This window comes from Bombina bombina, chromosome 3 (assembly GCF_027579735.1).
Source record: "Bombina bombina isolate aBomBom1 chromosome 3, aBomBom1.pri, whole genome shotgun sequence".
Lineage (NCBI taxonomy): Eukaryota > Metazoa > Chordata > Amphibia > Anura > Bombinatoridae > Bombina > Bombina bombina.
In genome coordinates, this window is record NC_069501.1 from 410,045,319 (window position 1) to 410,071,587 (window position 26,269).

At 38.7% G+C, this 26,269-nt stretch overlaps 1 protein-coding gene across 2 annotated transcripts in view; it reads right to left on the reverse strand.

Moving 5' to 3' along the window:
- RASSF5 (Ras association domain family member 5) overlaps positions 1 to 26,269 on the reverse strand; it is a 368,602-nt gene that overhangs the window by 58,058 nt on the left and 284,275 nt on the right. The window contains exon 1 of one of the 2 annotated variants that reach the window (XM_053706594.1): positions 19,198 to 19,603. The exons of the other annotated variant lie outside the window; for it this stretch is intronic. Within the exon in view, the coding sequence (XP_053562569.1) occupies positions 19,198 to 19,302 (105 nt within the window). The 5' untranslated portion in view covers positions 19,303 to 19,603. Of the gene's footprint in view, positions 1 to 19,197; positions 19,604 to 26,269 lie in introns of those variants that run through there. 2 annotated transcript variants of the gene reach the window in all.

Sequence of the window (26,269 nt, forward strand, 5' to 3'; positions counted from 1 at the left end):
TATGTTCCACACACCATCATCTTAAACAGTGTATCTGCCTTGTATTTCATCGACAGTTAATACATTTACATTTACAAGGCCCCTTTCCAAAGCCTCAGTGAAGACACTTAAAGGGACACTGAACCCAATTTTTTTCTTTCATGATTCAGATAGAGCATGCAATTTTAAGCAACTTTATAATTTACTCCTATTATCAATTTTTCTTTGTTCTCTTGCTATCTTTATTTGAAAAAGAAAGTCCAGAACCCTGGACAGCACTTATTTATTGGTGGATGAATTTATCCACCAATCAGCAAGAACAACTCAGGTTGTTCATCAAAAATGGGCCTGCATCTAAACTTACATTCTTGATTTTCAAATAAAGATACCAAGAGAATGAAGAACATTTGCTAATAGTAGTAAATTAGAAAGTTGCTTAAAATGGCATGCTCTATCTGAATCACAAAAGAAAACATTTGGGTTCAGTGTCCCTTTAATGCATCAAGGATTCAGCAGCATAGCTGCTTTTTATTATTTTTAAGGCTGTGTCTGTTCATAACCCAATTTAATTTGCCTCTCTTTACATCTATTACCATTTAATACTGGTATTAATTGGTAATAGAAGTAAAGGGTTATTCAGCTATTTGAAAATTAAGGAATCACTTAATTTGTTTTAAAAATGTTTAATCTTGGCCGATATGTTATTCTAAAGCAACCCACCGGGTAGATGCTTTTGGGGGGGGCATTGTGTGAACCCCACCTAATATTGTTATCAGCCGTTAGCAGATTTCCAGTATTTTTGTGAACTACAGCTGGCAGCCCTACTTTTAATACAGAACTATGTTGGAGCCCCTTGTTTGCATGTCTTATCAATAAAATGTGCCCATCTTATACAGTTAAAGTCCTTATCGAAATCTGTGATCACCCTTTATCCATTCTCTAGGCCTCATATTGTATTCTCAAACAGTACAATAAAATGAATAGACTGACACGTAAAGGTTGTAGGATTGCAGCAACTTGCGTTCTCTCTATGGATCAGTCTGCATAAAAAATGACCAATTTTGTTTAAAATTTGATGTTAGTTTTGCTAATTCCCTCAAACCTCTCCTCTCTTCCTTCTCCTCCTTTTCCTGCCCTGAACAATCTATCTGCCACTATAATTCCACCCTTATTTCGGTCCTTGACAATCTCGCCCCTCTTACCATAGCTCAGAAATCACAAACTCATCCTCATCCCTGGCATACTCCTCTGACACGGTACGTACGCAGATGTTCCCATACTGCTGAGTGGCACTGGAGAAAATCTCGGAGTTCAGCTGATTTTCTTCATTACAAATTCATCTTGAACTCCTACTATTCTGCCCTTAATCTCCATAAGCAACACTATTTCTCTATTCTTATCTCTAATCTTTCTTCAAACCCAAAACGTTCACTTTTAATACTCTCCTCCGCCCTCCCACACCTCCTAATACAACTTCTCTGTCAGCTCAAGACTTTGCTAGCCACTTCAATAACAAAATCGACTACATCAGAAATGAAATTAGCTCTCAACATAATTCCATTCTCTCCCCCCCTCAAATGCTCTGACTCAATCAAAACCCACATAACCTTAAACTTAGCTCATTCTCCCCTGTTACTGAGGAAGAAGTTTCGGAATTTATACTGCGCTCTCACCTCACTACCTGTCCCCTTGACCCTATCCCCTCACAGCTACTCCCCTCCCTCTCTGCTACCCTTACCCCTATACTAACACACATTTTCAACCTCTCCCTCAGCACCGGTATATTTCCCTCATCGCTGAAACATGCACTGGTCACACCTATCCTCAAAAAACCTTCCCTTGATCCTACCTCCCCATCCAACTACCGCCCTATTTCCCTCCTCCCTCTTTCCTCAAAGCTTCTCAAAAAACTAGTATATGCACGCCTATCCCATTTCCTTATGTTAAACTCCCTTCTTGACCCACTGCAATCTGGATTTCGTCCCCATCACTCCACAGAGACAGCTATTGTTAAGGTTACCAACAACCTACTTACAGCAAAATTAAAAGGCCACTTCTCTCTGCTTATCCTCCTTGATCTGTCCGCAGTTTTTGACAATGTTGACCACCCTCTTTTGCTCTAAACCCTCCAATCCTTCGGCATTTGTGACACAGCCCTTTCGTGGCTCTCTTCCTACCTCTCAAACCGTATCTTTAGTGTAGCCTTCTCTGGGGCCTCCTCTGCCCCCCAGAGCAAGGCTCTGTCCTCGGTCCCCTTCTCTTCTCAATCTACACGTCATCACTAGGTTCCATAATAAAGTCCCACGGTTTCCAATATCATTTATATGGCGACGAAACCCAAATGTACTCTGCACCAGACCTATCTCCTTCCTTGCTAACCCATGTCACTTACTGTCTTTCTCGCATCTCTTCCTGGATGTCCTCTCACTACCTCAAGCTAAATCTCTCCAAAACTGAGCTCATTTCCCCCCTTCTTCCAAAATTTCCACCCCCAATCTCTCTATAACTGTCGACAACTCCATCTTACCCCTACCCCGCATGCCCGATGTCTCGGGGTCACATTTGACTCAGATCTTTCTTTCACTCTTCACACTCAGTCCTTGGCTAAAGCCTGCCGCTTGCACCTTAAAAACATCTCTAAAATTAGACACTTCCTTACACAAGACACAACTAAGATTTTAATACACTCTCTCATTCTTTCCCGCCTCAATTACGGCAACTCTGTCATCTCTGGTCTCCCCACCTGCTGCCTAGCTCCTTTACAATCCATAATGAATGCCTCTGCCAGACTCATCTTCCTTACACGTCGCTCTTCATCTACTGCACCTCTCTGCCAATCCCTTCACTGGCTTCCTCTTGCCTCTAGGATCAAACACATAATTCTAACTCTGACATACAAAGCCCTCAACTGCACTGCTCCCCCCTATATCTCAGACCTTGTCTCCAGATACTCTCCCTCCCGTCCCCTTCGCTCTGCTCATGACCTCCTACTCTCCTCCTCTCTGGTTACCTAATCGCAATCCTGTTAACAGGACTTCTCCAGACTGGCTCCCATCTTGTGGAACTCTCTGCCTCGCTCCACAAGACTCTCCCCTAGTTTTGAAAGCTTCAAGCGCTCCCTAAAGACTCTACTGTTCAGGGATGCATACAATCTATGCTAACCTTACTTTATACCAGTTCCACTCCTCCATTGCTATCCCCTGAACCCCCTTAGCATGTAAGCCTAAGAGTCCAGCTGTTTGTAGATCACCTTCTTAAGAGCTGACTACAACAGTGCAACTCTTGGCAGGGCCCTCTACCCATTTGATCCCTATAATTGTTTTGTTGTACTCCCCATTTGTTAATAGCGCTGCAGAATCTGTTGGCGCTCTACAAATAACCGATAATAAAATAATTGTATCAAATCAAAAGGAATGGAGAGGTTATGGGAACATAAGGAGATTACTTAGACTTGGGATAAGGGAACTGAGATTTTACTATAGACAATTTCAGATCCATATGGTTTAGAAGATGTGTTTTTGGATTTGGATGAATGTAAAAAAAAAACAATTTTTTGTTGTTTTTTGTTGTATTCATCTGAAAATAATAAATGAATGAATGAGCAAGCATGTGACAAAAAATATTCATGGTTTGTTCACACAGTTAAAACCATTTCTCTAAAGGCGGGTAATGCTTTTCTGCTTAAAATTTACACTATTCAACAATGGCTTTGTTAGTTTATTGATTTGTGTGTCATCCAATGTATATATAAAAAGAGAAGATGATTATAAAAACAAATAGTTCAATAATTACTTATAACTATAAATGCAGCTATCTTACAAAGAAGAAAACCGGTTTATGAATTAAAGAAATGATACAAAAAATAGTTGAGAAGTTTTTTAATTAAATCTAAAAACCATTAAAAAAACAATATTGCCAAACAATAATTGTCAGACTATTGGGAGACAAGTGCGTGTCGTGATAAGCAATATCACACCCATGCTAACTTGTGCGGGTATTACAGGTTGAAAATAAACGCGTTAGTTTAAGTGTAAACTAAATTAGCGCATTTTTGGTTTGCATGAGTGAAGACCTATTGTAAAGTGTAAAAGTTAAAAATAAAGATATATATATATACACACTAACGATCCTATATACAGTATCTGTTAAAAATGATTTATATAAATATTCATATATTTTTTATAAGATTTAAAAGGTATATGGTATATGACAAAGTATTTGACAGAAAAGGGCTATAATATATATATACACATATATATATATATATATATATATATATATATATTTATACTGGGTCGGCTCCAAGGGGGGGCATTGGGGGGCAATGCCCACCCAAACGGAATGCTGTGCCCCCTCAAAAAATATTGATATGATCATACGCTTTAAAAATAATAAATAAAATGATGAATTGTTATGTAATGCTGCATGCTGGGGGCGGAGTTAGCTGCTGAACGCATCTGCAAGGAGCTCCGTGCCTTAACCTCTTATTTGGAATTGGAAGTTAATTAGAGACTTTTTGGACTTGTCTTTAACCCTATTCATTTTACCTAACTATCGTGAGTTACTCATTTTCTTAAACAATAGACCATGATAAAATATGATTGTATCATATAAATATAAATCTATAAATGGCTACCGGCTTCTATCAATGCCTCAAAAGTGCACTGTTCTTATGAGGCCGACCTGGTCTATATGTATTGGAGTTGCCCAAAAATCCAGCAATTTTGGAAATGCATACAGTTTTCGCTAGGTAAGGTGATAGCTACACACTATGTAATAGAACTTCAACACATATTCTTCCTAGTAGATACTCGAGATAAGTCCTATAATAGGGAGTTTATTAATACAACAATTTTAGGGGGGAGATATTCTCAAAAACTGGAAGAAAAAAAAGGAGCCTACCATTAATAACCTTACATTTCTACTCCAATCCCAATTTATAATAGAACAGTTTGATAATGTAAATAATTCGGAAATGCAGCAAAATAGGTTTGTTACAAAATGGCTGGACTTTATTAAACAGTATAAAAATGATAACACACAGAGACAGTTACTAATGCCTTTATATAATCTGGTTCTAGACAAATAGATCTTTGGGCTCATCACACTCCCTCCTACTTCTCTCTTCTAAAAATCTACTATTATTACCCCCTCCCTTTCTTTTTTTTTTCTTTTTCTTTTTTTATTTCATTCTTTTTTTTCTTCTCTTTTTTTTCTCCCTTAAAGAAATGTTTAATTGTCTTCAGCGGTTGTTCCGAAACTTTGCATACATTTAAGGTCGAGATCACTCCATACTACTATAGCTTCTACTCTGTGAAATTCACAGTATTCACACCAAGTCTCTCCCATGGTAAAATTCTTTTGTATGTTTTACATGTCTTGTTATTATGATTATTGATTAGATCTAGGTTAAATCTGTGATTTTGGGGGAGAACACAGATAAACTTACAAGCTAGCTGATTTAGACACTGGTTAAAGGGACAGTCTAGGCCAAAATAAACTTTCATGATTCAGATAGAGCATGTAATTTTAAACAATTTTCCAATTTACTTTTATTACCAATTTTGCTTTGTTCTCTTGGTATTCTTAGTTGAAAGCTTAACCTAGGAGGTTCATATGCTAATTTCTTAGACCTTGAAGCCCACCTCTTTCAGATTGCATTTTAACAGTTTTTCACCACTAGAGGGTGTAAGTTCACGTATTTCATATAGATAACACTGTGCTCGTGCACCTGAAGTAATCTGGGAGCAGGCACTGATTGGCTAGACTGCAAGTCTGTCAAAAGAACTGAAAAAAATGGGCAGTTTGCAGAGGCTTAGATACAAGATAATCACAGAGGTTAAAAGTATATTATTATAACTGTGTTGGTTATGCAAAACTGGGAAATGGGTAATACAGGGATTATCTATCTTTTAAAACAATAAAAATTCTGGTGTAGACTGTCCCTTTAAGATTATCTTGTAAAGTGATGACAATTTTTTTTTTTAACTATGTTATATCTAGCATTTTGATTATTTCCCAGTTTAGGATGTAAATCTTGTATGTGATCTGTTATGTGCTTTTCTTTGTATGTACTGAATTTTGTTTTTACAGATGTTTTGTGTTATCAGCATTCATGATTGTATGGATCGACCTTATGAATAAAAAGTAATATATATAAAAAAAAGTGCACTGTGATCTTAGGCCGGGCCTAAGATCACAGTGCACTTTTGAGGCGTCGATAGAAGCCGGTAGCCATTTATAGACTTATATTTATATAATACAATCATATTCTTATACAGGGAGTGCAGAATTATTAGGCAAATGAGTATTTTGACCACATCATCCTCTTAATGCATGTTGTCTTACTCCAAGCTGTATAGGCTCGAAAGCCTACTACCAATTAAGCATATTAGGTAATGTGCATCTCTGTAATGAGAAGGGGTGTGGTCTAATAACATCAACACCCTATATCAGGTGTGCATAATTATTAGGCAACTTCCTTTCCTTTGGCAAAATGGGTCAAAAGAAGGACTTGACAGGCTCAGAAAAGTCAAAAATAGTGAGATATCTTGCAGAGGGAGGCAGCACTCTTAAAATTGCAAAGCTTCTGAAGCGTGATCATCGAACAATCAAGCGTTTCATTCAAAATAGTCAACAGGGTCGCAAGAAGCGTGTGGAAAAACCAAGGTGCAAAATAACTGCCCATGAACTGAGAAAAGTCAAGCGTGCAGCTGCCAAGATGCCACCTGCCACCAGTTTGGCCATATTTCAGAGCTGCAATATCACTGGAGTGCCCAAAAGCACAAGGTGTGCAATACTCAGAGACATGGCCAAGGTAAGAAAGGCTGAAAGCCGACCACCACTGAACAAGACACACAAGCTGAAACGTCAAGACTGGGCCAAGAAATATCTCAAGACTGATTTTTCTAAGGTTTTATGGACTGATGAAATGAGAGTGAGTCTTGATGGGCCAGATGGATGGGCCCGTGGCTGGATTGGTAAAGGGCAGAGAGCTCCAGTCCGACTCAGACGCCAGCAAGGTGGAGGTGGAGTACTGGTTTGGGCTGGTATCATCAAAGATGAGCTTGTGGGGCCTTTTCGGGTTGAGGATGGAGTCAAGCTCAACTCCCAGTCCTACTGCCAGTTTCTGGAAGACACCTTCTTCAAGCAGTGGTACAGGAAGAAGTCTGCATCCTTCAAGAAAAACATGATTTTCATACAGGACAATGCTCCATCACAAGCGTCCAAGTACTCCACAGCGTGGCTGGCAAGAAAGGGTATAAAAGAAGAAAATCTAATGACATGGCCTCCTTGTTCACCTGATCTGAACCCCATTGAGAACCTGTGGTCCATCATCAAATGTGAGATTTACAAGGAGGGAAAACAGTACACCTCTCTGAACAGTGTCTGGGAGGCTGTGGTTGCTGCTGCACGCAATGTTGATGGTGAACAGATCAAAACACTGACAGAATCCATGGATGGCAGGCTTTTGAGTGTCCTTGCAAAGAAAGGTGGCTATATTGGTCACTGATTTGTTTTTGTTTTGTTTTTGAATGTCAGAAATGTATATTTGTGAATGTTGAGATGTTATATTGGTTTCACTGGTAAACATAAATAATTGAAATGGGTATATATTTGTTTTTTGTTAAGCTGCCTAATAATTATGCACAGTAATAGTCACCTGCACACACAGATATCCCCCTAAAATAGCTATAACTAAAAACAAACTAAAAACTACTTCCAAAACTATTCAGCTTTGATATTAATGAGTTTTTTGGGTTCATTGAGAACATGGTTGTTGTTCAATAATAAAATTAATCCTCAAAAATACAACTTGCCTAATAATTCTGCACTCCCTGTAGGTTCACGGTACATAGGTTGTATCAAGTAGCCTGATATCCATTAGTTATTGCGAAACAGGTATAGCTAAATTTAATCTACAAAATTACCAGTACCTGAAAACCTAGTATCCTCACTGCTATTGCAAACAAAGGGGTTAATTGCATTGGGGGGTTTGGGGTGCATGGCTGTTTAGGGGACATGATTGAGATTTGAGAATGAGTTTAAGGGTTTTGGATCATGGTGGTTAAGGGGTGAATTGTTTTTAAGGAGCTATTGCACTGGGGGTCTCAAGTTTAATGGCTCTGTTTTAGTGCACTGCATAGGATTTAGACTTCATTCTTTTACCTAGTGATTTAGCACATATTCTCCAAATGTTAATAGTGGGGGATAAGCCAGCCTGAAGCTACACTTCCCTGCAGAATATGTAGGTCTGCTCTTATTTTGACTCTCATACATGCTTTGTAAATGCGTGCCCCCTCGTGAAAAAAAATGCCCCCCCATTTCATTCGTTCTGGAGCCGACCCTGTATTTATATATATATATATATATATATATATATATATATATATATATATATATATATATATATATACACACACACACACACACACAGACACTTTGGCGCCCTTTCCATTCAAATACCTTAAAACGGCTTGAAAAAGTATTTTTGATCAAATTTTAATAATTTATGTGTTTTACTGTGTATTTACTGTAAACATTTTACATTCCAATGTTCTTCACAAAGTAGAAAATGTTCTTTGTATTTTTAAATATAAATTTCTATATATATCTTTAAATATCTATACCTGTATATATATATATATATATATATATATATATATATATATATATATATATATATATATATATATATAGGTATAGATATATATTTTATAAAAAAAATAATCATATATATGATATATAAAGCAAATTAGATAATAGATGTAAATAGGAAAGATGTTTAATATTGCATGCTCTATCGGAATCATGAAAGAAACATTTTGAGTTTAATGTCTATTTAAGACTCTCAATTTTTCTAACATAAGTGAGGTATTTAAATTAGTTGGAATCATTTTCTAGTAAACTGTCAACAGGGTAGGGAAAAGATTAAAAGAATAAAAGATATCTTCTCTGGTTTAGTGGTGACCCTCTTAGTCTTTTAGCTATGGGATATGTGAAGCAGACAATAACTAACTTGCTATGGCCTCAATCACTATCTATAGGAAGCAGCGTTTTTGGCTGTTTTTTTGTGCCGAAAAGGCTACTTTTCGATCCAGTGCAATCACAATAGCGCAATTTTGGCTAATTATCACACTCGCAAATGGGATTTTTGATCCTCGAAATAAAGCCATATTTACCCTATGGAGCTGAAAACTTCTTGATGTTAACAATCCGTAAGATTTAGAGTTTTGTCGGTAAAGACCTGCATTGCTAACGAGCCTTTTCTTTCCAGCTGGTATTACGAGTTTTCTGAATGTCTGCGTTAGCCTCAGAAAAGTGAGCGTTGAGCCAAATTTAGCTCCACTTCAACCCTCAATACCAGCCCTGCTTACGGTAGCGGTGAGCTGGCTGAACGTGCTCATGCACGATTTCCCCATAGGAAACAATGGGGCTGAGCTGGCTGAAAAAGAACTTGAATAAAAGCAGCGTTCAGCTCCTAACGCAGCCCCATTGTTTCCTATGGGGAAACACTTTCTAAGTCTACACCTAAAACCCTAACATGAACCCAGAGTCTAAACACCCCTAATATTACACTTATTAACCCCTAATCTGCCATCCCCGCTATCGCTGACACCTGCATTATACTATTAACCCCTAATCTGCTGCCCCTAACATCGCCGACACCTATATTATAGTTATTAACCCCTAATCTGTCCCCCCCAACGTCGCCGCCACCTACCTACACTTATTAACCCCTAATCTGGCGACCGGACATCGCGGCCACTATAATAAATGTATTAACTCCTAAACCGCCGCACTCCCACCTCACAAACACTATAATCATTTTTTTAACCCCTAATCTGCCCTCCCTAACATCGTTGCCACCTACCTACAATTATTAACCCCTAATCTGCCGCCCCCAACGTCGCCGCTACTATAATAAAGTTACTAACCCCTAAACCTAAGTCTAACCCTAACACACCCCTAACTTAAATATAATTTAAAGAAATCTAAATAAATTTACTATAATTAAATAAATTATTCCTATTTAAAAATAAATACTTACCTATAAAATAAACCCTAATATAGCTACAATATAACTAATAGTTACATTGTAGCTATTTTAGGATTTATATTTATTTTACAGGCAACTTTGTATTTATTTTAACTAGGTACAATAGCTATTAAATAGTTAATAACTATTTATTTGCTACGTAGTTAAAATAATTACAAAATTACCTGTAAAATAAATCCTAACCTAAGTTACAAATACACCTAACACTACACTATCAATAAATTAATTAAATAAATTAACTACAATTATCTAAACTAAAATACAATTAAATAAACTAAACTATAATAATACAAAAACAAACACTAAATTACAAAAAATAAAATAATATTACAAGAATTTCAATCTAATTACACCTAATCTAAGCCCCCTGATAAAATAAAAAAGCCCCCCAAAATAATAAAATTCCCTACCCTAAACTAAATTACAAAGTAATCAGCTCTTTTACCAGCCCTTAAAAGGACTTTTTGCGGGGCATTGCCCCAAAGTAATCAGCTCTTTTACCTGTAAAAAAAAATACAATCCCCCCCCCCAACATTACAACCCACCACCTACACACCCCTACTCTAAAACCCACCCGATCCCCCCTTAAAAAAACCTAACACTACCCCATTGAAGATCACCTTACCTTGAGCCATCTTCAGCCAGCTGGCCACCGATGGGACAGAATAGGACATCCAGAGCGGCAGAAGTTTTCATCCTATCCGGGCAGAAGAGGACATCCGGACCAGCAGACATCTTCATCCAGACGGCATCTTCTATCTTCATCCTTCCGGAGCGGAGCCATCTTCTATCCAGCCGACGCGGAGCCATCCTCTTCTTCTGACGGACTAACGACGAATGAAGGTTCCTTTAAATGACATCATCCAAGATGGCGTCCCTCGAATTCGGATTGGCTGATTGGATTCTATCAGCCAATCGGAATTAAGGTAGGAAAAATCTGATTGGTTGATTTAATCAGCCAATCGGATTGAAGTTCAATCCGATTGGCCGTTTGGATGAGCCAATAGAATGCGAGGTCAATTCTATTGGCTCATCCAATCAGATTGAACTTCAATCCGATTGGCTGATTAAATCAACCAATCAGATTTTTCCTACCTTAATTCCGATTGGCTGATAGAATCCTATCAGCCAATCGGAATTCGAGCTGCGCCATCTTGGATGATGTCATTTAAAGGAACCTTCATTCGTCGTTAGTCCATCGGAAGAAGAGAATGGCTCCGCGTCGGCTGAATAGAAGATGGCTCCGCTCCTCCCCGGAAGGATGAAGATAGAAGATGCCGCCTGGATGAAGATGTCTGTCCGGTGATCTTCAATGGGGTAGTGTTAGTTTTTTTTTAAGGGGGGATCGGGTGGGTTTTAGAGTAGGGGTGTGTGTGTTTTGTTTTACAGGTAAAAGAGCTGATTACTTTGGGGCAATGCCCGCAAAAAGCCCTTTTAAGGGCTGGTAAAAGAGCTGATTACTTTGTAATTTAGTTTAGGGTAGGGAATTTTATTATTTTGGAGGGCTTCTTTATTTTATTAGGGGGCTTAGATTAGGTGTAATTAGATTAAAATTCTTGTAATATTTTTTTATTTTTTGTAATTTAGTGTTTGTTTTTGTATTATAGTTTAGTTTATTTAATTGTATTTTAGTTTAGATAATTGTAGTTAATTTAATTAATTTATTGATAATGTAGTGTTAGGTGTATTTGTAACTTAGGTTAGGATTTATTTTACAGGTAATTTTGTAATTATTTTAACTAGGTAGCTAATAAATAGTTAATAACTATTAATAGCTATTGAACCTAGTTAAAATAAATACAAAGTTGCCTGTAAAATAAATATAAATCCTAAAATAGATACAATGTAACTATTAGTTATATTGTAGCTATATTAGGGTTTATTTTATAGGTAAGTATTTAGTTTTAAATAGGATTAATTTATCTAATTATAGTAATTTTAGTTTGTTTTATTTAAATTATATTTAAGTTGGAGGGTGTTAGGGTTAGACTTAGGTTTAGGGGTTAATAACTTTATTATAGTAGCAGCGACGTTGGGGGTGGCTGATTAGGGGTTAATAATTGTAGGTAGGTGGCGGCGATGTTAGGGAGGGCAGATTAGGGGTTAATAAAATTTATTATAGTGTTTGCGAGGCGGGAGTGCGGCGGTTTAGGGGTTAATACATTTAGTAAAGTGGCGGCGATGTCCGGTCGGCAGATTAGGGGTTAATAAGTGTAGTTAGGTTGCGGCGACGTTGGGGGGGCAGATTAGGGGTTAATAAATATAATGTAGGTGTCGGCGATGTTAGGGACACCAGATTAGGGGTTCATAGCTATAATGTAGGTGGCGGCGGTGTCCGGAGTGGCAGATTAGGGGTTAATAATATAATGTAGGTGTCGGCGATGTTAGGGACAGCAGATTAGGGGTTCATAGCTATAATGTAGGTTGCGGCGGTGTCCGGTCGGCAGATTAGGGGTTAAATAATTTTATTATAGGGTTTGCGATGTGGGGGGGCCTCAGTTTAGGGGTTCATAGGTAGTTTATGGGTGTTAGTGTACTTTGTAGCACTGTAGTTAAGAGCTTTATGTTCCGGCGTTAGCCCATAAAACTCTTAACTACTGACTTTTTTATGCGGTAGGAGTCTTGGAGGTAGAGGCTGTACCGCTCACTTTCTCCAAGACTTGTAATACCAGCGTTAGGCAAATCCCATTAAAAAGATAGGATACGCAATTGACGTAAGGGGATTTGTGGTAGCCTCGAGTTGCGGAAAAAAAGTGAGCGGTACACTTGTACCTGTCAGACTCTAAATACCAGCGGGCGTTAAAAAGCAGCGTTAGGACCCCTTAATGCTGCTTTTTAAGGCTAACGCAGAACTCTAAATCTAGGTGAATATATTTTTGAGTCACTTTTTAAGCCCAGTTTTGGCTATCAAATTTGGCACCTCTAGGCACTTGGTAAGTCCTCAAAAGGGCATTTTCCACATCCTAAACGCTATTGCATTTTCAAACAGTATTTTTGCTTGCACATATATTAAACACTCTGAAATGGCCACAGGAGAAATTCCCGACATTTGATAACACATGTGGTATCGCTTCATTAAACCTCCATTCATCCCCATTGGAGAAAGCTGTATACAGTCAGCAGTGCGTGCATTTACATATGTATAGGGACATATATCTATGTAGATATAATGGCTGTGATATCACATACAGCTAATGGGATGTACAGGAAAACTCACTTCACTTCAATAAACTCTACAAATGGTGTGTTCTTTTGTTTCATTTGTATGTCTCACTCGCACTGTTGTGATTGTCACTAACAGTACTGGCATTAGTAAAATCAAGTTTTTAAAGGAGAACGCTTAGTCAAGACTTAACTATTTCAATCTGTTTCCATCCGCACCACCGATAACCCATCTAAATGTATCTTTTAGGTTGTTAGGATGGGCAGACTGTGCACTCTTTTTCTATCGCTATACAGTTGATTTACAACTTTCACAAGTATTGTTTTAAATAATATTTTTTTTCTCTTGTTTGTCACAGGCATAGCTCCATGTTGGCATGAACTGTAAACAAAATGGCAGATTCAAAAAACTTAATACACATAATATCTTGAACTTGTAAAATGGAACGAGCATTTGTGACTGAGATTTAAATACTGTATGCCCTGCCATTTTGCCTTTCCTTAGTTTTTTGTAACAGTAAGTTTTCTATTGACTTATCATTTTTGTATGTGATACACTATGATGTTTCATTGCATTTAAGTTTATTACAAATTGTCATTCAGATGATGAGGAGGGGGGTAATAAGAAATGCAGAAGGTACTTTACAAAGTACCAAGTGCATACAATAAATAATTGCACTGTGGAGTCTATAGTCTCATATTAACAGTTATGGATGTGGTCTAGGTGTGGTGAGTGAACAAACAGTAATGACATCACTAGAGTAGGGTAAGGAAAATATAGGAAGTTTCACCTGTTACTATGGGAACACATAATGTATTTCTGGTTCTGCTGTTAAAAGCCTCACATCATTTTAGATTTGCCAGTCTGATTTTGAGACATATTAAATTAGCATATATTAAAGACACATAAAAATGGTTTTTTACTTTTAGAACATGATATAAAAAAATAAAATTGCAAAAGTATAGGTAAAATCACAGATTTATTTTATTAAACTAGTACATGACCATTATAGATTTAGCATTTAGAGTTGCTGTGAAGGGACAATGACTGCACTGTGACTCGCGATGCAGCATTTGAGATAAGAGCAATAGGACTATATGTATTTCATAGAGGAGTCATGGATAATTTACATACTCAGGGGCTTGGAGAATGTTAGTAAGTCAAAAGTCAGTGAAATAGGGGAAGTGTACAAAGCATGTGAAATAGAAGAAATGTAAAGTGACAGAAGTGATGCATTAACTTCAATGCATCAGTACCACTGAAAAAACTAAACGCTGTACAAAATGCATTAGCTGGGTCCTGTAATTCTGTATCCTCACTTAAAGGGGCACTCAAGTAAAAATTAAACTTTAATGATTTAGATAGTGCAGCAATTTTAAACAACTTTCCAATTTACTTCCATTAACAAAATATGCACAGTCTTTTATTATTTACACTTTTTGAGTAACCAGCTCTTACTGAGCATGTGCAAGAATTTACAGAATATACATATATGCATTTGTGATTGGCTGATGACTGTCACATGATACAGGAGGAGTGGAAATAGACATAACGTTGACATTTGTCAGAAAAAAAAAATCTACTACTCATTTGAAGTTCAGACTAAGGAGCCAAATTATTAAGCATTCAAGCTGCTTATGGCTCGCCGGAATCATGAGTTAAGAAGCAGCGGTCGTAAGACCGCTGCTCCTTAACTTGTCTGCCACCTCTAAGGCGGCGGACAGTAATCATCCTGATCAGATATGATCGAGAAGATGATTGACACCCCCTGCTCGCGGCCGATTTGCAGCGAATCTGCAGGGGTCGGCAGTTAAATGCCGACAGTGTATGCTGTCGGCATTTAGTAATGTCGGGCGGACATGATCTGCTACAGCTGTAATTTTCGTATGCATAGGTTTTCTTTTCAAACATGAATATTACGCTTAATTCAAATCAAATTACGTTGTTTTCAGTGTACTGTACCTTAAATTTGCTGTAATTTTCGTATGCATAGGTTTTCTTTTCAAAATAATTAGTGTTTTGCGAATTTTGGTGAAAACTCGCCACTTTTTAACTGGCAAGAAACAACAACTGTTACGAAATGAGAACTGTAATGAGAAAATGTTTATAGAATTATGCTGGGATTTGAGAGAAAATGTAATATACGCCCATGGAACGCCCATGTTCAGCCCATTTTACAAAAAAACTATTACGTTTTGTATTGTGTACTTTTAAGTACAATTTTCTTGCTTATTTTGCACATCCAGTATACTTAAATTATGATTTACACTGTGCATAGTTAATATGAATTGTTCTTGTGTAAGTTATCTACAAATTTTTTTTTTTTTGTTTTTGATAAAATATGATTTTTAGTGAACAATTTTATAGAGTGCACTTGTGTAGGAAGCTGATCAAAAAGTGTGGTCAGTGTTAAATAAAATATATTGTGTAGAAATTGGCTGAACTGCAGTAGTTCGGAAGAATTAGAACTAGCTAAAATTAATATTTTGTTACAGACTCTAACTGTGAAATGATGACAGTATCAATAGCAAAAGTGTCAAATTTAGTTTATGAAAGGGAATATTGACACATGGCTATAAAACATTTCTTTAAACGGTCCCTGTCACGGATACCAGGCTGCAAGGGCAATTCTTTCACAGTTGGGACTGTTATTGTGTTTTCTCCTGTCACATTTGTTATCGTAGTGACTGAACATTGCCCTGAAAGAGCCTATCACTACCTGCTTCACCCTTTTGCCCTTAACGGGTCCCAGCTGGAATTCCATGGAACTGTACGCTGGCTGGGATCACTAGGGATACCCGCTGAACTTTAACTGAGGTCGCTCTTTTGGGGACTTGTTATACACTTGATGGGGCATGGGTTGGGGTGATTACTGAGAGGGAGCTCCCTCAGCACCCTGGGATTTTTTACAACATCATCGCGGACCGCGCCCCCAGTACCTTTACCACACTGTCGCTTTGGCCCCCAGCCATGGATCATGTCGCTCTTTGAACTACAACATCTCCAATGGTACCCTGGGATGGCCGCCGCTCCCTCGGGATCTCCCCGAAAACACGACCTATATGCTATATGGGTATCTCTGTTCTTATGGCTTCTATGGAGGTGCCAGGCTGTCTGGAGTGGGGGTTTGTTCTCTTGATGAGATTAGGCTCTTATCACATGGCAATTGCGTATAAATACTATGCATTTGTCTTAATAAAACAGTTCTTTGTTTCACCATAATGTTGGTCTTGTCTGGTCATTAGGGTGGACGTTTTGCTATTTTCACTTGCTAGCTTCACTTGTATATGTTCCAGTGTTCAGGAAGATCTTTCTGGTGGAGATACCCAGTCGGGGTATCCAGGAGTCTGTCACAGTCCCTGACATATGTATTTTTCATAGGTGTCCTTCCTTAAAGCTGCAATATGGCAACCATAGACATGGGGCTTCATTTATTAGCCATTTAGCCCACTGTTTTCTAATCTCTCACCTAGTTCTGAGGTGGAAGACGTAAATCATCCAGGACTCATTAGTTTGCGATAATTTACCGGCCCTCTTTTCATCCAATTGGTTGCATGATAGGAGAGGGCAGAGCTGCACAAATGATTGTTTATGCAATCTTTAATTTCAGCAGTAATTTCACTTTAATTTCAGCTTTGCTCACTCAAAACATATGTTCAGAGGTTCCCAACCTGGAAAAGTCTGCAATATGATAATGGCTACCATAGAGTCACATGAAGAAACATAAAATGTAAGCAGCTGAAGCACCAAATATAAATGATGATAAAGGATATACCCAGGTTTAGCTGGAATCAAAGCACCATAATAGTCAAAACTGAAAGTTGCATGAGTGCATTGCAATATTGAATAGAAACAATCTTGCAATAAGAATTGTATCAGCAAAAAAATGTGCCTAGTAAAAATGATTACAATTTTAGGAGCATATTTACATATGCTGCAAAGCCCAGTGCACATTCATTCAAACACTGACCTTTCAGAGGACTGGTTTATATGACACAAAATGAGTATATGTGCCCTTGAGACAGTAATAACTTTAAACAGGAGCAATTTTACTAATATTCTAATATTGTATGGCTATTATGTTGTTTTTAGCATGACTTAAAGCAAAAGTCTTAAACCTCAAAGTTTTATTTAATGATTTAAATAGATCATACTATTTTAAACAACTTTGCAGCTTACTTCTATAATCTAATTTGCTTTGTTCTCTTGTTATGATTTGTTGGAAATCATCCTTAGATAGCTAGCTGATGATTGGTGGCTGCACATAAATGCCTTTTGTTTTTGACTTATCTGATATACTCAGCTAGCCCCCAGTAGTGTATTGCTTCTCCTTTAACAAAGGATGCCAACAGAACAAAGACAATTTAATAACAGAAGTAAATTGGATAGTTGTTTAAAATTGTATGCTCTGTCCGAATCATGGGTTCATGTCCCTTTAATCAATGTGATGCTACCTGAACAAATATAAAACCTTTGTGGTTCTCCAAAACTAGTGTTGCACGTATGGTATATTCTTGTTTAACAGAATACATTTTCCTTTGGAAAGGAGTAGAAAGGTCTAAAAGGGAGATGAAAGAAATGCCAAAGAAAAAATCTGCCAAAAATGGTAGTAGTCGAAGATTTACAATCTCAAGGCCGATAGATAGATTTCTCGATAAAACCATGAGGCAATTACTCAAGGTGGCAAATAAAAAGTATTTTCAAATTATATTGTGCAAGTTTGACATTGAATTCACTTGTTTGTTGTTGTAATATAAACCAGTTAAGAATCAAGAAGTCCTCCTTTTGTGTAGCAATTATTTTGCTGGGTTATATTGAAGCTGCAGATTTAGGTAAAAAGCGGAAGTCAAGAGTGTTTCAGCATTTCCTGTCAGGAAGCAGAATGTGAATAAGGAGACCACAGCAAGGCACCTCACCTATCTACCCACAGATTAAATATGAGGCCTGCTCGTCAGTTCAAAAGGACATAAAAGATCAACAATAAAATGTTCTGATGTGTTATATCATTTTATTATTAAAGTGTTGCTTTCTTATATAACTATGTGTTTAACCCCTAAAAGGTGGGTTAAACACATAGCTATAGACAGTTCCATACAGAGCATACCATTTTAAAAAAGTTTCAAATTTACTTTGATTATCAAATTTGCGTTGTTCCCATGATATAAGTACATGGTTAGGAAACAGTGCTGCCATTCTGGTGAACTGCTTGTGCAATGTTAAATGCCGGCATCGTATGCTACAGCGTATCATGTCGGACAGACATTGATAAATTGGCCCCATAGAATTAAAACTTAGTGATATATTAAATGTAAAAGATTCATATCAGTGCAACCAAGTATACACACTTAGAACCATACAGGTTTAAAAAAATATGGCCATCCATCTCAGCAAAAAGAAAAGCTGATTAAAACACTTATACCATACTGAATTTTGTAGAACTTTTTTTTTGAGAAGTTTTTCAACTGGAATAGAATATGCCCAATCTTTTATACATCCAATTTAGTGATACTTTGTGGTCACAGAGATATTGCAGAGGGAGACAGCTCTCCTGCTCAGAGACTGGGATAATAACGTAGGTATCCGTGATGAAAAATAATGAAAGTGCCCACTTATCTTTCTGACAGAATTAGCATGCGTTATACATCTCCCACATTAAGAATGAATCATATGCACAGCTTCTCTGCAGAACACTCTGAATAGGCAGAAACCAGCTACACTCACACCCCTTTAAATTGACATATTCTCCCCTGTCCTCATGTGTCTATACATGTATCGTACTTTTTAACCTCTACACTGCCAGAAGACGCATGCCAACCAGTACTGACTGAGTTAACATGCAGAGAAATGATTTTTTAACACATATTCTGCCAGCTTGCAACAGATAGTTTGGTTTAACCCCTTGTAGTGTGCGTGCATCTGTATTCCTCCCATTATTACCCTACACATTACTACTTTCACACTAAATCATTGCTCTGAGACTTTAGTCTTTTATTACCTTTGCAGCCTTTCTTGATAGGTTCTCTCTAGCAGTGAAAAAATAGTCTTCAATGTCTTCTTCCAGGCTGCAGTAACCACTGCTCATACTTCCACTGACAGTCATTGGTAGCCTAAAAATGAAACCCAAGTTTGCACAATGGGATGATCAATCTGTGGCACATCAGCAAGGCATGTCTACCCCAGCCTCTGTAATCTTCTTGCTTCCTTGCTGCTTTGTGTTCAACAACCTGCTTCGTTTCCTCTAATTTGAATGAATAAATGAACTAGGACAGAGGTGCACATAACACAGATGATGTTTCTCCCAGGTTAGCTCAGCATAGCCACTGCATGGTGTGCTCCGCTCTCCCCATGGCTGAGGTATGTGCACCTTGCACTATACAGGCACCATTTAAACTGGCTCAGCATCTGTCACTTGTTCTCTATCTGCACAGCAGTGAGAAACAGCTCAGCCTCATTCTCTCAGTCCCCCTCCCTCCTCCTTTCCTGCCTGATGCAGTTTGTATTTCGGTTAAACCACTTCCCTTGCCTTCATTTTTTTATGCAGTGTTTTGCTGGGTGCTGCAATAGCAGGGTGATTAGAAGCTCAAATTAGGGGTGTCTATAAAGTGCCCATGTCCCTAACAGTTAATAGACAGAGGTCCCAAGCAATTTCTACACACACAAAGGTTAATTTCATTAATGTTCTGTAATGATGCTGCTTACCTTGGTAGGGTTTAGATTGTATATAACAAAAAATCCCCTTTCCAATTAGACAAAAGAGATTTATTCTGTCATGTAAATGCTATTTGCATGATATATTTATATATCATAGTAGCGGTAGAGTCCCAGGCTGCAGCTGTATATAATCATGCACTGTCTGCTGCTTTCACAGTACATTTAAAAAGCTTTTACTTTAAGGGACATGAAATCCGAAAATTATATCTTTCATGATACACATAGAGCATACACTTTTAAACAACTTTTAAATGTACTTCTGTTATCAAATTTGCTTCATCCGTTTGCTGTCCTTTTGTTGAAGGAGCAGCAATGCACTACTGGGAGCTAGCTGCACACATTAAGTAAACCAAATGACAAGAGGCATTTATGTGCAGCTGCCAATCATCAGCTAGCTTGAAGTAGCGCTCTGCTGCTCTTGAGCCTACCTAGGTATGTTTTTCAACAAAGGATACCAAGAGAATATATATATATATATATATATATATACACAAAATAGATAATAGAAGTAAATCAGAAAGTTGGGGTTTCATGTCCCTTTAACAATTTTTTGCTTCTAGTAAAAGTTAACACCATCGTAGTCTTAGCATTTTTCTCTGCACGTGCTTGTGAAGCATTGCTAGACATTCTCAGTGCACCAGCAGTTTAAACACTGTAGCTGCTCAGAGCACAAGTAGGGCTTGTATCATTTCAGCAATTAACAAATTGAGTCATTATTAGATGCTACGAGCACATTCCAATTTTGGCTGTAATGTCCCTTTAACTGCTATACGTTCATATACATTATAGAATTTTTGTTAGTACCATGTGCTCATTGTGCTGCATAAGAAATGCCCAGATCCTGCTGGGACTATGGGACCCAGGCACAACTTAATAGGGGAAGCACATGAGGAGAATATGGTTGCCTTAAATAATGGAAACATGCAAAAGTCACTTGTATATATCTATGTATCTATGTTTAGTGCAGTGGAGAGAGAGTTGGGGGTGTCATTTTTTCTCAGACCCAGGTAGCACATTATCAGTACAATTCCTTGAGTCGGCCCTGCCAATAGCTTATTTCAAACTCCCCACAACACAGGAAAAGGGGAGGGACTGAATAATCTGATCTTAACTGCTGCTTCTGATGAGGACAATTATAAAGGAATTGTCCACATTCCCTGACTATTTGTACCAGCAACAATGAAGCAGTCCATCCAAAATAAAGTAAAATTCAACTGTTTATTGCTAAGTAATATTTACCTTCAATGTAAAAACATCAGTGTACTTTACAATACACATAAACATAGCACGCATTTCGGGTACACCCTTTCTAAGTGATATCACATTATTTATAAAAAGCATAATGAAACACGGATTAAGTTGATGTGTATTGTTTGAAAAAGTGCACCTTGATGTTTTACTTTATTTTTGTTGGACTGTTTTGTTGTTGTTCATTAATTCATTAGAGCCACTGTTCAAATTCCTAAAATAACAAAATTTATGCTTACCCGATAAATTATTTTCTTTTCTGGTAGGGAGAGTCCACAAATTCATTACTGTTGGGAATACAACACCTGGCCACCAGGAGAATGCAAAGACACCCCAGCCAACGTTTAAGTATCCCTTTTACTTCCCCTAGTCCCCCAGTAATTCAGTCAAGGAACAGGAAAAGTGAAAGACACACTAGGGGAATAGAGGTGCCAAAAGATAAGGGAAAAACTGCTGCCATGAACAAAAAGGGGCAGGTTTGTGGACTCTCCCTGCCAGGAATTTTTTTTATTTATTAGGTAAGCATAAACTTTGTTTTCTTTCCAATGGTAGGGAGAGTCCACAAATTCATTATTATTGGGAATCCAATACCCAAGCTACAGAGTACACAAAATGAACAGTGAGGGCAACAAGGCACAACTGGTGGCACAACTGCTTGAAGCATCTTTCTCCCAAAAGAAGCCTCAGCTGATGCAAAAACTAATTTTGAAAATTTTGAAAAGGTATGTAAAGAGGACCAGGTAGCCGCTTTACAGATCTGCTCCATAGAAGCTTCATTCTTAAAAGCCCAAGAAGAAGACACTGCACGGGTAGAGTAAGCTATAATCCTCCCAGGAGGCTGTTGTCCTGTCTCCACATAAGCCATATGAATGACACCTCTCATCCAGGAAGAAAAGGTATTTGCATTAGCCTTCTGGCCTTGGCGCTTACCCGTGAACAGAACAAACAGGGAAGATGATTGTCTAAACTCCTTAGTAGCATGAAGATAGAACTTCAATGCTTGCACCACATCCATATTGTGCAGCAAACATTCCTTCGGGGAAAAAGGATTAGGACACAAAGAAGGCACTACAATCTTCTGATTGATATTACGGACAGAGACAACCATTGGTAGAAAACCCAGCCCGGTATGGAGCACAGCCTTATTCGCAAGAAAAATAAGGTAAGGAGGATCACACTGAAGAGCAGATAATGCCAAAACTCTGTGAGCTGAGGAAATAGCTAACAAAAAAAAACCTTTGAGGACAAAAGTTTAATATCAACAGAATGCATGGGCTAAAACAGAGCCTGCCGAAGAACATGAAGAACAAGATTAAGGCTCCAGGGAGGAGCAACTGGTTTAAACACAGGCTTGATTCTAACCAGTGCCTGAACAAAAGTTTTTAGCAGGAGCAGGATAGGAAAAAAGAGACAGAGGTTCTGGTGTTACAGTATTTTATACCCCAATTCAAAAGGGAGTGGCCTTTCAAATGCCACTCACAGGCCATTGGGAGTGTCCCATCTAGACAGACACTAGACAAAATAACTACTTGAATAAACCAGCTATGTGAATTGCCATTTATAAAATCTGTGAGCTATATTCCAATATTCCTGTGATAAAATGTCACCACAAAGATTAGCTAATTTCTTGTGCAGTAACACAGAAAGGGCAGAGATCTGACCCTTGATAGAACTAGCCCACAGCCCTTTCTCCAATCCATCTTGTTGAAACTAAATAATGCAAGAAATCCTCACCTTATGCCAAGGGAAACCTCTATCCTCACATCACAAGAGGTATGTGTGACACACCTTATGATACATACGATGAGTGACTGGCTTAAGAGCCTGAATCAGAGTATCAATGACTCAGAAAAACCTCTCTTGGACAGTACTAGGCATTTAATCTCCACACAGTCAGCCTCAGATAATCTAGATTTTGGTGACGGAATGGACCTTGAAGAAGAAGGTTCGCCTTTTGAGCAACCTCCAAAGAGGAGATGATGACATTCTCACAAGGTCTGAGAACCATGTCCTACAAGGCCACACGGGAGCAATTAGAATCACTGAGGCCAGTTCCTATTTGATTTGGGCAATCACCCGGGGGAGCAGAGGAAACAGATAGATAAGCTTGAACATTCATGAAACTGCTAATGCGTCCACCAACACTGCTTGAGGGTCCCTTGATCTCGACACGTATTTTGGGCAGCTTGGTGTTTTGATGAGACGCCATGAGGTCTGCTTAGGAAATCCACTTCCCAATTGTGGGACTCCACCCACTGAAGTATGCAAGATACCTCCTTCATGGCCAGGGAACTCATTGTACCTCCCTGGTGATTGATGTAAGCTAAGTTATGTTGTCCGATTGAAATTTGATAAATCGGGCTGAACGAAGCTGAGGCCAGGACATTAGAGCATTGAAGATGGCCCTCAGCTCCAGAATGTTGATGGGAAGTGAAGATTCCTCCTCTGACCAGACTCCTTAGCTGCAGCCTTCAGATCTATAGTTGTCATGAATTGACCTTCCTGGATTAAGGGTAGGCTAGACCTGATTGTCTCCATTTTGAAAAAAGGGACCCTCAGGAACTTATTGAGGCACTTTAAATTCAAAATGGGACAAAAAGTTCCCTCTTTCTTGAGTACTACGAAGAGGTTTGAATAGAATCCCTAACCTCTTTCTAATGGAGGAACTGGGATGATCAACCCCAGGAAGAGAGATCCTTTACACAATTTAGGAAAGCAGTCCTATTTTCTGGCTTTGTGGAATGTTGAGACAGCAGGAATCTGCCTCTTGGAGGGTGAGATCGGAAGCCTATCCTTTATCCTTGGAAGACCACATCCAGGACCCAGGGTTCCTGGACATCCTGAAACCAGGCATCTTGAAAAAACGATAGTCTGCCCCTACAGAATCCGATCCCAGATCGGGGGCCATCCCGTCATTCCGACTTGTTGTCAGAGGAGGGCCCCTTAGTCTGCTTGTTCTTGGTCCAAGATTGGGGAGGCTTCCAGGAATTCTTGGCTTATCCCTTATTTGAAAGGGACGAAAATTACCAGCCTGGTGACCCTTAGATCTAGACTTTGTGTCCTGAGGAAGGAAAGCACCCTTTCCTTCCAGTTACAGCAGAGATAATGGAATCCAATCCTGGGCCAAATAAAGTCTTTCCCTTAAAGGCTAAGGAAAGGAGTCTGGATTTAGACACCATATCCGCCGACGAGGATTTTAGCCAAAGGGCTATATGCGATAAAACAGTGAAACCAGGGGGCTTGGCATTAAAACAGATAATTTTCATGTTAGTGTTGCAAATAAAGGAATTGGCTATCCTAAGAGCCTTACTCTGATCCTGAATGTCCTCTAATGGAGTTTCAACCAGAACCATTTCAGACAAAAAGTCGCAGCAATAAGTGGCATCTCCAGCAACCGTCGCTATGCCTGCAGATGGTTGAAACAGAAGACCGATTTAGTGAAACATTCTTCTTAAGTACCCCTCCAACGTTCTGTCTATGGGGTCCCTGAAGGAGGTACTCTCCTCAAGAGGGATAGTAGTCTGCTTAGCCAGAGTGGAGATGGCACCATTCTCCTTGAGAATGGAACTCCACAACTCCATGTGAGAAACTGGAACCGGGAACATCTTCTTAAAATTGGGGGACAGGGAAAAAGGGATCCCCGGTCTCCCATACGCAATGGAACTGGGAAAACCTCAGGGGCCTTAGGTGAAGACTGATTGACCCTATCCTTGGGGATCTTAGGTTCATCAGATGTCTTAGGTTCAGGGACATCCAGAGTCGATAAGATTTCCTTGAGTAAGTAACAAAGATGTTCAAGTATAAGTCTGAAAACTCTTCATACTCACCAGGCCTATCCTCTGAGGAATCAGATGAGGATATTTCCCCTTCAGATGCTGCTGAGGACTGGTCATCCTCAGAATGTTGAGAGAGACTGACTTAAGCTGTCTCCAGAGGAGTACGGATAACGTTGTCAGGCGAAACATGCTTACTCTTACGTTTCCTCTTGCCTGAAACAGGGGATGTAGCTGTGTTCAGAATTAAGCAATCACATTCAAAATCATGTTAAATAGGAGTCAGTCAGCATACACCTGTCATCATTTAAAGTGCCTCTGATTAACCCCAAATAAAGTTCAGCTGCTCTAGTTGGTCTTTCCTGAAATTTTCTTAGTCGCATCCCACAGCAAAAGCCATGGTCCACAGAGAGCTTCCAAAGCATCAGAGGGATCTCATTGTTAAAAGGTATCAGTCAGGAGAAGGGTACAAAAGAATTTCCAAGGCATTAGATATACCATGGAACATAGTGAAGACAGTCATCATCAAGTGGAGAAAATATGGCACAACAGTGACCTTACCAAGAACTGGACGTCCCTCCAAAATTGATGAAAAGACGAGAAGAAAACTGGTCTGGGAGGCTACCAAGAGGCCTACAGCAACATTAAAGGAGCTGCAGGAATATCTGGCAAGTACTAGCTGTGCGGTACATGTGACAACAATCTCACATATTCTTCATATGTCTGGGCTATGGGGTAGAGTGGCAAGACAAAAGCCTTTCCTTACAAAGAAAAACATCCAAGCCAGGCTACATTTTGCAAAAACACATCTGAAGTCTCCCAAAAGCATGTGGGAAAAGGTGTTATGATCTGATGAAACCAAGGATGAACTTTTTGGCCATAATTCCAAAAGATATGTTTGGCGCAAAAACAACACTGCACACTGCAAAGAGCAGCAATTCACTGCTGGGAGCTAGCAGAACACATGTGATGAGCCAATGACAAGAGGCATTTATGTGCAGCCACCAATCAGCATCAAAAAGCTCCCAGCTGTGCATTGCTCCTCCTGAGCCCACCTATGAATGAATTTCTACAAAGCAAATTTAGGAGAATAAAGCAAATTAGATCATTGAAGTAAACTGGATCACTGCTGATTGGTGGCTGCACATATATGCCTCATGTTATTGGCTCACCCAATGCGTTAACTAGCTCCCAGTAGTGCATTGCTGCTTCTTCAACAAAGGATACCAAGACAATAAAGCAAATCAGATTCTATAAGTAAACTGGAAAGTTGTTTAAAATTGTATTCTTTCTCTGAATCGTACATGTTTAATTGTGACTTTACTATCCCTTTAA